The sequence below is a fragment of the Antechinus flavipes genome, chromosome 1 (genome assembly GCF_016432865.1).
Source record: "Antechinus flavipes isolate AdamAnt ecotype Samford, QLD, Australia chromosome 1, AdamAnt_v2, whole genome shotgun sequence".
Classification (NCBI taxonomy): domain Eukaryota; kingdom Metazoa; phylum Chordata; class Mammalia; order Dasyuromorphia; family Dasyuridae; genus Antechinus; species Antechinus flavipes.
In genome coordinates this window covers 59330424-59344141 of record NC_067398.1, presented here as the reverse complement: position 1 = coordinate 59344141, position 13718 = coordinate 59330424, and the positions used below count along the sequence as shown (strand labels likewise).

The 13718-nt window shown below is 38.7% G+C and overlaps 1 protein-coding gene across 7 annotated transcripts in view; it reads left to right on the top strand.

Annotated features, from left to right (window-relative positions):
- IQSEC1 (IQ motif and Sec7 domain ArfGEF 1) overlaps positions 1–13718 on the top strand; it is a 751998-nt gene that overhangs the window by 715535 nt on the left and 22745 nt on the right. For all 7 annotated transcript variants that reach the window (XM_051983715.1, XM_051983682.1, XM_051983690.1 and 4 more), the window contains 3 exons: positions 3609–3731; positions 5064–5230; positions 11253–11392. In XM_051983715.1, coding sequence (XP_051839675.1) covers positions 3609–3731; positions 5064–5230; positions 11253–11392 — 430 coding nt within the window. The remainder of the gene's footprint in view (positions 1–3608; positions 3732–5063; positions 5231–11252; positions 11393–13718) is intronic.

Genomic DNA, 13718 nt, shown 5'->3' with positions numbered 1-13718 from the left:
TCCCTGGGGGCAATGTCATATTGTCATCTTCCAGAGATCAAAGCCTCCTCCCACGCCTCCTTCGACACTAATATTTAGCTCTCTCTAATTTTCTCAAGAAAAAGAAAAAAGAAAAAAAATTAGCTCTGAAACTGAAGCCCTTTATAGGACTACCACAAATCTGGGCCAAAGCCAACCTATTGATTTTCAGCGTTCTCTTAATAATGCAAGCATTTTATTTCCTTTAAGTCCCAAACAACAACTCATCTCCCTGTAAACTCATCAATTCGACCAGAGAACTTCGCTGGTCACTCCTGTACAAAAGTATTGATGAGTGAGTCATGAAGGCACTGGACAATGACATAGAGAGAAAGGAAGTCATCCTATATAGTCCCACCATTTCCTTTAGACCAACAGGACAGCATGTTCCCAACCTCTTGCAGTGGGTGCTTGAGGGGTAAATGAAGAGTTGAGGTATTCTGAAGGATTGAATGATAGGCTTCTTTCTGATACTGAAAGTTTATTGAAAGCACCAGGCCATCTATTTGGAGCTGGCCAGGGCCTACTTGGAAGCCAATTCAACCCCTCTGGAGATTGCTGAGCCAGCTTTTCAAAGACAATGAAAAATACTGACCCAAGAGTATTGTACATACTGTACATTATCTTTAATTCTACCTATTGGTCAAGAGAATCCCAAGCCCTGAAGAAAGAAATCTAGTCTTCTCCAGGTCACTACCCACCTCCATAGTCACCTTGCTATTGAAATTTTGCAAAAAAATGTTTGTAGCAGCTATTTTTATGATGGCAAAGAATTGGAAAGTGAATAGATGCCCATGAATTGGGGAATGGCTGAATGAGTTATGGTATGTGAAACTAATGGAATATTTTTGTTCTATAAAAAATGATGAATAAGCTGATTTTAGAAAGGCCTAGAAAAATTTACACAAACAGATGCTAAGCAATACAAGTAGAACCAGGAATACAGTATACAGTAACAGCAAGATGGTGTGATGATCAATATGAAAAACATGGTTCTTCTTGTCGGTTCAGTGATCCAAGCCAATCTCAATAAACTCTGGATAGAAAATGCCATCTGCATCCAGAGGGAGAAAACTATGGAGAATGAATGTAAATCAACACATGCCAAGTTTACTTTTTAAAAAAATTTTCTTCTGTTTTTTTGTTTCTATCACAATTTTTCCCTTTTGTTCTGATTTTTCTCTCCCAACATGATCCATAAAGAAATATGTATTTTAAAAAACTGCTGTATATGTATAACCAGAAAAAAGAAAACAATAAAAAAAATTTTAAAATAAGTATAATTCAAAAACAAAAAAAAAATTGCAAAGAAGGGTATGGATGTTTAATTTAATTATCTTCTATTATAGCTGAACTTCATTCTCCCTTTATTTTGTGGAGCTGGAGTACAATACTCTATAGAAATGTCCCCACTATATCTGTGATACTGGGTCTTAGTTAATAGATTACTCCCATGGTCCCTTTCCTCAAGGACTTTTCCTCCAGACACACACAACATCTAGTTAGACAGAAATAGCCATGAGACTACAGCAGGAAAAAAAAAAAAAAAACACTCAAACAATTCTAAGTCAGAATGAAGAGCAAAGTGTTCACATGATGTGGAAGTTTGCCTGCAAAGTACATGGGTCATCTCTTGTGTAGACGTGAGTAGGGAAGAATTCTCAGTCTAGAACAGAACTGAATTTGTGTGTTTTGTTTTGTTTTGTTTTGATTCATTTTCCATGCACGTCCCAGCCAACCCCCTCCCCACTTCAGGATCAAATTTTTGGCATTTAACCCTAGTCTGAGTTCAAAACAAATCCTGGTTCACCTTTTAAAAGCCTCATGTCTCATTCACAAATTAATCTCCTCTCTTAGAGCCCCACACCCTTAGACCATGGTCTTTGCCACAAATTCTAAGCTCTGAATACTATGTATACCCTGTCTGAGTTCTAACACTAGAAGGAAAATAGATTGGAACATGTGGGAGAGTAGGGAGAAGGCAAGAATAAAGTCAAGAAAGCTAGGACCTGAGTCTTTCTTCCTCAGGTATAAGCAGGAAATTTTCCTGATTTTCTATCTGATCTGACCTTTCTTGGGCAAGGGCAGAAGCATACCCCTCCCAACTCTCAGTCCTCACTCCTCCCTGATCTCTTAGCTCCTAGTGGTTGGAGGTTTTTGTTTGTTTGTTTTTTTACTGCTCAGCATTTCTCTCCTCTTCTTCTAATCTGCAAAATAGCTGCTGCTCTGTAGATACTGTTGTATTGTTTTTCATTGTATGAGGAAGTAGTTGGGGGGCTGGGGAGAGGGGAATAGATTAGCACACTGGTGAACCACTGGCCCCATATTTGGCTTTTATGTTTGTTTAGCCTTGGATCTCTCAGGCCCCTCCTCCCCCCAACTCCAGGTCCTGGCCTATTATCTTCTGGATAGATTGCACCCCCTGGGTTGCTGCTGCCCCTACCTCTCCCACTTGTTTTTTTTTTTTTTTTTTTTGTTGATAGGAAATCCTTTCATTGTTGTGTTCTTAAATCAAAAATAATCATGGCTTCAGGAAGCAAGCTCACCTACAGCCACATCCCAAACCCTTCAGGATTGTTGTGGGTCTGGGAGAAGTTCAAATGGAATCACAGATGGTGGACTGAGGGAAGCCCTCTGTATTCTTCCATTCTGCCTAAGAGATCCTGGACTCTATTTTTGGTTCAGATTCATCAGTAATAAAAATACTGAACAAAAACCTCATGATCCCACTAGCTTCATTCTCTCCCAGAAATGGGTGCAGAGAGAGCTTATCTCCACCAGCTGCTACTGAACGTTTAATGAAATTCCTTCTAAGCAATGTTAGATTTCTCCAACAAAGGTTTCCAGGCTTCTCCCCAAAGTTGTAGTGATTAATTCTCCATTATTAAAAGATAAACCTTAAGTTTGGAGAAAGAAAGAAGTCTTTTTAATTTGGAAATTATCTTTGAATGAACTAATGAAAGGAGCTAATTTGAACTGATGTCTTAGCTTCTATCCTCTTGGGGTCCCCCCGAAGTTGGCACAGTTGTCTCCCCCTTCCTGTTGCTTTTTAGCAGATAGTCATGAAAAGAGAGAAGGGAAAAGATAAGAGCTGTAGAGGAAGCAACGGTGGATTTATCATTAAATGAGGAAATCTGCAGCCTTTTTCATCACTTAGTATTTCAGGCTACACAAATATAGATAGCTGTACATATTCCCTATAAAATTCCTCCTACACACACACACACACACACACACACACACATCCCCCAGATAATCCCCATTTTACAAATGAGGAAACTGAGGCTAGGAGAGGTTAAGTGACTTGTCTAGAGACATAGTGTCTGAGGTATTCAATTCTTTCCCACTCTAACTCCAACTCTATCTGCTATTCCACTATAGGGATAGAAAAACAAAAATAAGAAAATTCTTGCCCTCAAAGAGCTTCCATTGAATGGGAAGATACCACAAATAAATAATTTAGAATAACACTTAAAAAAAAAAAAAAACCATAAAGCACAATGCAGATGTGGGCTGTTCCTGTTCTGTAGGGGAGGTATGGCTGGAGCAGCAGAGGGGGCTGATGGAATATTTGTCTCCCTTTGTTCCAGCTGTGTGGTGGATGAAATGGACTTCTCGGCCATGGAACTGGACGAAGCACTCAGGAAATTTCAGGCTCACATCCGAGTCCAGGGAGAAGCCCAAAAAGTGGAACGGCTCATTGAAGCATTCAGGTTTGGGGGCTCAGGTTTCTTTGGTCCCGAGGTTGGAGGCAAGTGGAGTAAACCAGGTTTATTATCCCTTTCAGTTTGGAGAAGCCAGATTTAGTTTCTGCCAATAGTGTAAAACGTTCTTATCAGTGATAAATCAGAGTGAATTAACCCAGAACAAAACTATTCTCTTTTTAAAAATTTAATCCCAAATATCTTCCACTTCATTATCCATTCCCCTTTCTTCTTTACCCATACCCTGTGTATTTTGTTATCTTTTTTATATTACGTGTTTTATAATTGCCAAATGATCTCTTGGCAAGCATTTATAAAGTGCCAAATAGGGAAGGTAGGAGATGGGAAAAGAAGATGATGACATGGAAGAATTATGGAAATGAAAAGCATGATACCAGATACTAGAGTAGATAAAAATTTAGATGAAACACAATCTTGATAAAAATTTAGATGAAACACAATCCTTGCCTTCATAGAGTTTACAGTCTCATAGAGGGGAAAGACATAAACATAGTATTGCATAGTAAGTGTATCCCTGAAGTACAAAGCTGAGTCCTGAGCACGAGATCTGAGAAGGAAGATTGTTACCAACTAGTGGGGTTAGAGGGAGAGGGGGAAATCAGGAAAAGCATCCGAAGAGGCGGGTCCAGACTTTAGGCACGGTGCTTTTATGTCTAATTCTGCCAAGCCATCCTTCCTTTTTGGAGCTGAAAATTGGGGTTTTTAGAGCTCTGAATAAGATAGCATGAGACTAGAAACTAGAAAGAATAGTAACCTGGCATTTGGCTCAATCAATTAATAGACATTGATCAAACACTTCCTATGTGCCACACTATGCTAAGCACTTAAAGGTCAAGAGAGCTTGGTTCCTCAGAGAGTTTGGTTCTTCTACGACCTTGGGAGAAATATTTATTTTTTTTCCTATGTATAAAATGGAGAGGCAAGAAGGAAAGCAGATCAGAAGATTTTAAAGTCCCTCCTGAGATTAATTTCTTTGATTTTATGATTCTATGGTGCCCTGGCTCACCAGAATGGAAGTGGTTTCTTTCTTAATTGCATAAGCTTGGTTGCTTTAAATATCTCTTAAATATGTGTGCCAAGTGAATAGTTGCCCACCTGGAATCATAAACATGGCCTTTTACTGTTAATCAGTGGGTGATTTTATGCAGAATCTTTCCATGCTTTTAGGTGATTTTATGCAGAATCTTGTGTTTGGGGGCCTCTGGAGAGCTTCTGGAAGGACATGAGGGAGATGTTAGCTACACAGCCTCTTCTGATCTTAGCGGGTCTGGCTTCTGCTGTCCGGCCCTGCTCTCTCTGACCTGCTTTTTCTTCCCACAGCCAGCGGTACTGCATCTGTAACCCTGGGGTGGTGAGGCAGTTCCGGAACCCAGACACCATCTTCATCCTGGCCTTTGCCATCATCCTGCTCAACACGGACATGTACAGTCCCAACGTGAAGCCGGAACGCAAGATGAAACTCGAGGACTTTGTGAAGAACCTGAGAGGTGAGCGGCTATGCTGAAGCTTGAGCATGCAGCCCTTCCCCAAAACACCAGCTCCTCAGCTGGGTAGAGGAACGAGAGCTGTCCCGGTTGTAGGATCTTCATCAGGTTCCTTATGTCCATGCCTTTCTTTCCAGGAATTCAGTCCTGGAATTTGTTAAATACCTACTATGTATATACAAGGCAGAAGCAATAAAAAAAGAGAGAGAGAGAGAGAACAGCTGTCTTCAAGGGAAAAGATGGGTCCTTGTCAATGAAAAGTTTGCTACAAAAAATTTTGATAGGTCTAAGGCAATCCAAATAAACTTTAGATTTAAAAAAAGCACATATGTACACAGAAAAAGAATTATAGAGATTGAATGTCAATCAACACATGTTATGTTCACTTCTTTTTTCTGTTTTTTTTTTTCTCTCCTGTGGCTTTCCCTTTTTGTTCTGATTTTTCTCTCCCAACATGATTCTTAAATGTGTATTAAAAAATAAAATAAAATAATATGAAAAAATAATTTTGATAAGGGGAAAGGGAAAGGGGATAAGCATTTCTATAATGTCTACTATGTGTCAGGCTCTCTGCCAAGAACTTTACAAATATTATCTTATTTGATCCTCATAACCTCCCAATCCTGGGAGGTATGTGCTATTATTGTTCTCTTTTACAGATGAGGAAACTGAGGCTAGGAAAAGTGTCTGAGTCCTTATTTGAACTCGGGTCTTCCTAGCTCCAGACCCAAATACTCTGCACACTATGGCGCCATCTGGCTGACTGATACTGTTTTGTTACTTTAAAGAACATTTAATAACTAGAATTGATCTAACACTATTACAAAAGGTAGTCCCTACAGACCATACTTTAATTAGTAAAAAAAGGTAGACAAAGAACAATTTAAATTAGTATAAAAACTCAGTCCTGCTAAAGCCTTTTCAGAGACTTTGTCCTCCTGCAAACCTGCTTACAATTCATTGTTGTTCTGTGTATGTAATACTGAGATGTAGACGTATAAAAAAAGATAAATTTCAAGTTTTTTAAAGGTAATTTCCCCTGTATTGTGCTTTTAGAAATTAGTCTTTTTTTATAGTTACACCTGGGAATATTTTAAATGATCTCATGAAAAATGTTTTCTTTTCAAAAAAATGTCATTGCATCTTTCAGTCTTCCTAGCTCTCTCCCCTGTAGTGGGTAGCCCTCTATACCAGGAGAAGTTCTTGGAGCAAAAGTGGATCAAGGGGAAGCATGATGGTCCATTTCTTAGGACTTTTAGGAGGCTCCTCATTTATTATAACTGAGAATTGAACTGAAATTGAATTTCCCTATGGACTGGAAGTAACCAGAAACAGGCAAGTAGCCATTTGGGGAAGGATGGGATGATTCCAAACTGACAGAAGGATTAGGGTAAGGGGTCTGATTACAGCCCACAACATCAAGGATTGTTTTTCTTCCCTAACAGGATAGCCATCAATTATTGCCTTAAGAAAGAGCCTGGGCCAATGGTAGACCTGTGTTGCCAGGGACTCCTTGTACATTTTTTAAGCAAGAGAATTGACCTTTCCAGACCTCTGGCCTTTATTTGTAAAGGAAGGGAATTAGTTTAAATTAAATGATGGAGCCATTAGAAAGGAAGTTTCCAATTCCCCAGGGTTTAGCAAAGAATGCATTGTCTGGTTGTAGAAGTCTGGGGCCAACACTTCTAGAGGGAAATAAATCTTTACTGAGGTAAGCCAGTGGGAAGAAAGCTTCTCTAGAATGGGTGGGTATAGCCTACCTCATGAAAATGGGGTACTTTATCTTCAATAGCAATAACCACTGCACCATCTGTTATCCCATTTCCTCGTCACTTATTGGTATCATCAATAGCAATAATCACTACAACATCCATTATCCCATTTTCCCATCACTTATGATATCATCAATAGCAATGACCACTGTACCATCCATTATCCCATTTTCCCATCACTTGTTGATATCATCAATAGTAATAACCACTGCACCATCCGTTATCCTATTTTCCCATCACTTATGATATCATCAATAGCAGTGACCACTGCATCATCCGTTATCCCATTTTCCCATCACTTATGATATCATCAATAGCAATGACCACTGCACTATCCGTTATCCCATTTTCCCATCACTTGTTGATATCATCAATAGTAATAACCACTGCACCATCCGTTATCCCATTTTCCCATCACTTATATCATCAATAGCAATAACCACTGCACCATCCATTATCCCATTTTCCCATCACTTATATCAACAATAGTAATAACCACTGCACCATCCATTATCCCATTTTCCCATCACTTATATCAACAATAGTAATAACCACTGCACCATCCGTTATCCCATTTTCCCATCACTTATGATATTATCAATAGCAATGACCACTGTACCATCCATTATCCCATTTTCTCATCACTTATTGATATCAACTGTAGCAATGATCACTGCACCATCTATTATCCCATTTTCCTATCACTTATTGGCTGAGGACTATACTTCCCATGCAACGTTAAAGAATCATCAGAAGGGAGCAGCTAGATGGTACAGTAGGTAGAGTATCAGCCATAATGTCAGGAGAACCTGAGTGCAAATCTGGCCTTGTACACTTAATACTTACTAGCTGTGTGACACTGGAAAACTCACTTAACCTCAATTACCTTGCCCAAAAAAAAAAAAAAAAAAAAAAAACAGACTCAACTGAGGCCTGATTTGAACTCTGGTCCTCCTGATATCAGGACCAGTGTTCTATCTACTACACCATCTAGCTATCTCTCAAAATGATTTCTCTGAAGTATAAGTCTAACCATATTACCCCCTGTATGAAAAATAGTGGCTCCTGATTATCCCCCAAGATAAAATTTAAAATCCTCTCTTTGGCCATGATCACGTTTTTTATATCGCAGCCTTCCCTTCAAAACATACTCCAAAGCCTTCCCTTCAATGATCCTATTTCCCTCCCCAATTCAAAAGTGTTCCTGATTCTTTGTAATCTTTTTCTGTTTCAGAAGCTATTCCAAAGTAATAGTTGGGAAAAATGCCTCATGTGGCCTCAAGCTTTGACTTTTTCTTCCATATGTCTTCTTATAAGGTTTTTGCTTGACACCTTAATTCTAGTGGTATAAACACTGAGTTTGGGGGCAGAGGACTAGGGTGTGATCCCCAGCCCTACTATATAACCACTAGCTCCATGGGCCTTCTGTTAAATGAGAATGAGAATTAGCCTAGATGACCTATCTCTGCTGCCAAATATCTTGTGTAACCTTCTGCTATAATGTTCAACTAAGGAAAAGCAAGATACTGTGTTACCCATTTATTGTGAAGAAATTCCAGTTTAATGGGTCTAGAAATTAAAAGCACAAAGAGAAAGCTAAATCAGTGGATGGAAAAAAAACATTTGCTTAACATTTACCATGTCCTGAGTGTTCTTGGGAATGCAAGTATATGGAAGTTAAGCAGTCTTTTCCTTCAAAGAGATTATGTTCTGATAGAGGAAGACAATATAAAAAGGGGAGGTAGATAGCAAGAAGGGGTGTGATGAAGAGGCCATTTCTAGGCAGAGTGAGGGAAAAGCTCAAGTATCCTGGGCTCCTTTCCAAGCATCATCATGGACTTGTCGCCGATGGATCCAGGACTTTCCTAGTTACCTGAGCAATTCTCACCCTGCCACACTTGTGTGTGAGGTGAGAAGAGATTGATTTAACAACCTGGAATTAGATGATGATAGATTTTTATTTCCTCAAGTGGCTTTCTCCACTATTTATGTCATGAGGAAGGCTGCTTTTTGAACTTCATCAGACTAAAATAGATTATTTTATACTTGTTTACATCACTTAATAAAGGTTCTATCAGTAATCCATCTAGTCATTCCAAGAGCAAAATTATTGTTAAGGAGCCTGAAAGGGGAAATATCCATGTAGATGCTTGTTTTTCTCTTATCTCACTGTGTATTTAGTGACTCAAGAAAATCACTTTCTCCTAAGTCAAGAGACCACATATAGTGCTGTTTCTTGTGTGCCCATGGATAAAATCTCACAGAGCTTTACATTTTCACAACTGCATCTCCTGAAAACTAGTCCAGAAGCATCTCAGTTGATAGAAAAACCTTGGAGACAGGACTTTTTACAGCCTTATTAAGTAATTTTTAAAAACCTGAATCTTAGGAAATTATTTCTGGAAAAGAACGCAAATGCTCCTGTTTCCCCAGAAGGGTTTATGTTTATTCAGTGTCTTTTATGTGTCTGGGTAAATGCTATTAATCTGCTGGAATTCACAATGCCAACCCAGTGGTGTAGGAGAGGGATTTGAGTGAGAGGGATACCAAGGACAGATTCTCTATTGGTTAAGTATAAACCAGGAAGGATATAGCAGAACAAAGGGTTAGGAGCTGGGCTTAGGGATCACTCGAGGAAGAAGGGAGAAATCCCTCGTCCCATTTTGTGGAAACCAGGCACTTTCCTCCTGTCTCTTTGTTCAAGCCTGAATCTCCAAGAAAACTCTGACTCTGCTGCTTCCCTTCCACTGCCTAAGCAAGAAATCCCTTGCTGTGCATGTAATTAGCTAGCCCATGGTCACTGTAAGTTAGGCTACCACTAAAAATTACAGAACTTTAGAATCAGCTTTTATTAAGTGCAAACTGTGTGCTGTACACTTTTGACAGGTACTGAGAATCCAAAGAAAACAGAAAAACAGTCTCTTTTCTTCTACCAAAAATCTGTCTCATTGCAATATCAACCTATTTTTTAGTTCAGAATTTTGAAAGGATAAGAAATAGATAAGAAATATATCTGATGCCTTAATCTGATATCCCTTCAAATATCTGAAGACTACTATTATATTCTTTTTAAAGTCTTCTCCAAGCTAGGTTGTGTGGATAATAAGAAATATAACCTGAATCTAGACCTATAATTCCCAGCTCTATGTTCTTTCTTGCTGATGACATCCTTCCCAAGATTTCATTCCTTTTAACTTTTTAAAGCTCTTTTTAAATTATTTTTTTTCGATCAACAAAAATCTACTTTTCCCCCTCTTACTTTCCCCCTAACAATTGAGAAAGAAAATGAAACAAAATCCCTGTTACAAATATATATTTACTACATACTATTTTTACCTTTTTTTTGTTTTTTCCCTTTTGTTTTGATTTTTCCTTAACAATGTGACTAATATACAAATATGTTTAACCTAATTGTACATGTATAACCTATATCAGATTGCTTGCTGTTCTGGGGAAGAAGGAGAACAGGGAGGAAGGAAGGAAAAAAAAAATGGAACTCAAAATCTTACAAAAATGAATATTGAAAACTATCTTTACATATAATTGGGGAAAAAAATAAGTACTATTAAATGGGGAAAAACATATATAGTCAAGTAAATTTTTAAAAGTAGAAAAAAAAAATGTCTGTTGACCGTGTCTAAAAAAGGACTCAGTCTATACTCTGAGTCTCTTCCCTCTCTATCGAAAAGGCTGTAGCATGTTTCATTGTGAGTTCTCTGAAATTGTAGCTACCAGTTTGACTTTTAATTAAAATACCACATCCCCTTCATTTGGTATGATTCATGCTACTGAGTGGTCCTAGAATGGTTATTAACTAGTGCCATCTCCTAAGGCAAGCAAGTCAAACAAAAGTCATGTTCCTTCTTAGAGGTGAAGCTTCCTCAAGATTGCTAACCTGGGACTTAAAGGGAAAAGGACAATTTTCTAGAAGGGAGATGAAGCAAGACAGTTGTAACTATAATCTACTTTAACCATAGGCTCAGGTTAAATGATTTGGTTTTAGGAGAATAGATAGCTGCCCCAACCTTATTCTGGTTCAATAGTTGTAGAAAATGTACAGATTTGGTTCTTATTGGAAATGCTTCCCTGGGTGTTTCTCTGCAGGAACTCAGGGTCTAGTATTTGGAATTGATATAGGATTGAGGGAGATGATGGAGTCTATGCCTGGGAGTGAGCAGTGGTGCAGCCATATTGGAGAGCATCAATGAGACTCAGCTTGTGAATATTGCTAAATCAAATGTCTGCCCTTGCAGGTGTTGATGATGGAGAGGACATCCCGAGGGAGATGCTGATTGGCATTTATGAACGGATCCGCAAACGGGAATTGAAGACCAATGAAGACCATGTCTCCCAGGTCCAAAAGGTCGAAAAGCTTATTGTGGGAAAGAAGCCGGTAAGTGGCACATGGGCTGCTCCCTGCCCAGGTACCAACCAGCCTGGATAATAAGGGCAGGAGACTTGAATTGAGGAAACTTTCTGGAGCCAGACATAATTGCAAGGGAAATTGTACACTTTTCAAGAGGGCTCTCATTTCCCAAGAGTGATTCCATCTCCAAGAACAAATTGGTCCCTGACCCAGGCAGTCCTAATATAGCATAGTCTCAAGAGAGGCAAGGTTATGAATATTAAATGTTGTAATGTGAAGTGTTGGGACTTTTTTTTTTTCAATTTTTCCTCCTCATTCTCAAATAAGTATTTATAAGATTCCATTCATCATGCATGCAAATGCAGCCTGTCTCTATTTCAATGCTAAGTTTAGGGTGAAATGTCTGCATTTTAAGCAGCTTTAATGACCAGCTCCCCTGAGGCAGATGTATGCATTAGCAAAGTACCAGTTGAAGGAGGACAATGGTATATCCTGGCAAACAGTAGGGACTTGGGTAGATTCTATTGAGGCCTTGAAGGCTGTAGGTGCCCAATTTCATGGCATTCTGTATTGACTCGATGTAGCTTCTAAGGAAGGGAGGCTTCTGAAAGAGAAAAACAACTTTGGAAAATTGACCAAGACCAATTTCTATGACCCTCCTCTTCCCTAAACTGACTCTTCTCATGTTGACTAATGTCTCACTTTTCCAGGAAAGTCCAATCCATGTAAAATTCTACCTTTCACTGAGGAATTGTATTTTGTTTTAGGTTTTTTCTTCCCTTCCCTAAATTTTCCATTCCATTTCAAGTCCCTCCTATGGTGATTTTTGTGTCTTGAATGTGACTTGGAGCTGAGGAAGAAGTATATAGGTTTGCTCTGGGAAGGAGAAAACCAGTAACACATCATTTCATTTTCTTAGTCTTCTTCAAGTCATTTCACTTTGGCAATTGTTGAAGGTAGAGAAGCATCACCACAGGGTAATGCAGCAGAAAGCACTGAACTGGAGATGGGAATCTGGTAGATTACATGTCTGGCCACTGACTCTTTGACATATTATTTTAGCTAGGATCCTTAACGTCTTCATTTATAAAATGAGTTGGATGAAATGATCCTTCAGTTATCACTTTTTGTGATTCTATGACCGTAAGACATGTTCTTATAGTGAGACCCAGAGAAACTTAACAGAAAATCCCTTCAGGAGGGGAAAACTTCCAACAACAGCAATTTCTTTCATTCCCCAAATACACAGCAGACAAGATCCATTTTCCTTCCTAATGTGATTTAAGGGTTTAGCCAGTGCTTCAGCTGTCATTCACAAGTTCCCTGCACCAGTGTGTCAAAGCACAAACAGAAATGGATCCTTGCCTCTTCATATTAACTTTAAAGAAACAAATTAAACAATATCATGTTATATTAAATTTTTATTTGTTTTGTTAAATATTTCTGGTTTGGGACAGCATTCTAGAGTTTCACTGACAGTTTTGATACCTTTGCACTAGACCCATAGTGCATTCAGGACATCTGATAATAATATCTGTGGATATCTTCATGATAATAATATCAATAATGATAATAATAATAATGCAGGCCTTCTGCATTGATTATTATAGGTTTATTCAAAAGATGCCCCAATGTTCTGACATAATTCCAAGCATAGAAACCAACCTGTGCCTGTGGTTTGAGCACACATTATGCAATGAAAGGGTTGGTGGGGCAACATGCTCTCCATTTGAAATAATTTTTCTGCCCTCACCTTGACTTTGCTTTTAATTTGTTGTGTTGCTAAGAGTACTCCTAGCCCTTTCTGAGAATCACAGAAATGTTGAATTTTAAAAATCAAAGATTATTAGAGCTGAAAGGGAGTCATCAGATTTTACCCCTCATTCTAAAGATAAGAAGACCAAGGTCTAGAGAGATGAAGGGCTTTGTCTAAGGTCACACAGATGGCAGATCTGAGAGTCAAAGACTCCAGATTCACCACGCTTCCCCCTTAATTCCTCTGCTCCACATCCAAGCCCTTCATTTATTTCATAAATGAGATGATTTCAGAGAAATTAAGGAACTTAGGACTTAACTAAGATTCTAGGCAAAAGGACTTCAGTCCATAAGGTTGTATCTCAGAGAGTATCTAGTGCAACTCTTCCATTTTACAGATGATAAAACTGAGCCCAAAGCAGGCTGAGTATTGTATCCAGAATCACACAGGTCGTAAGCCTCAGAAGTGGAATTTGAACACAGTATCCTTTGGCTTCAGAGTCAGTGTTCTTTCCCCCGTGTGCCACTGTTTTCTTTAATAAAGTGGCGCATACACATGTGGCATTTAGAACCTATAATTAATATTGAGACTGATGTA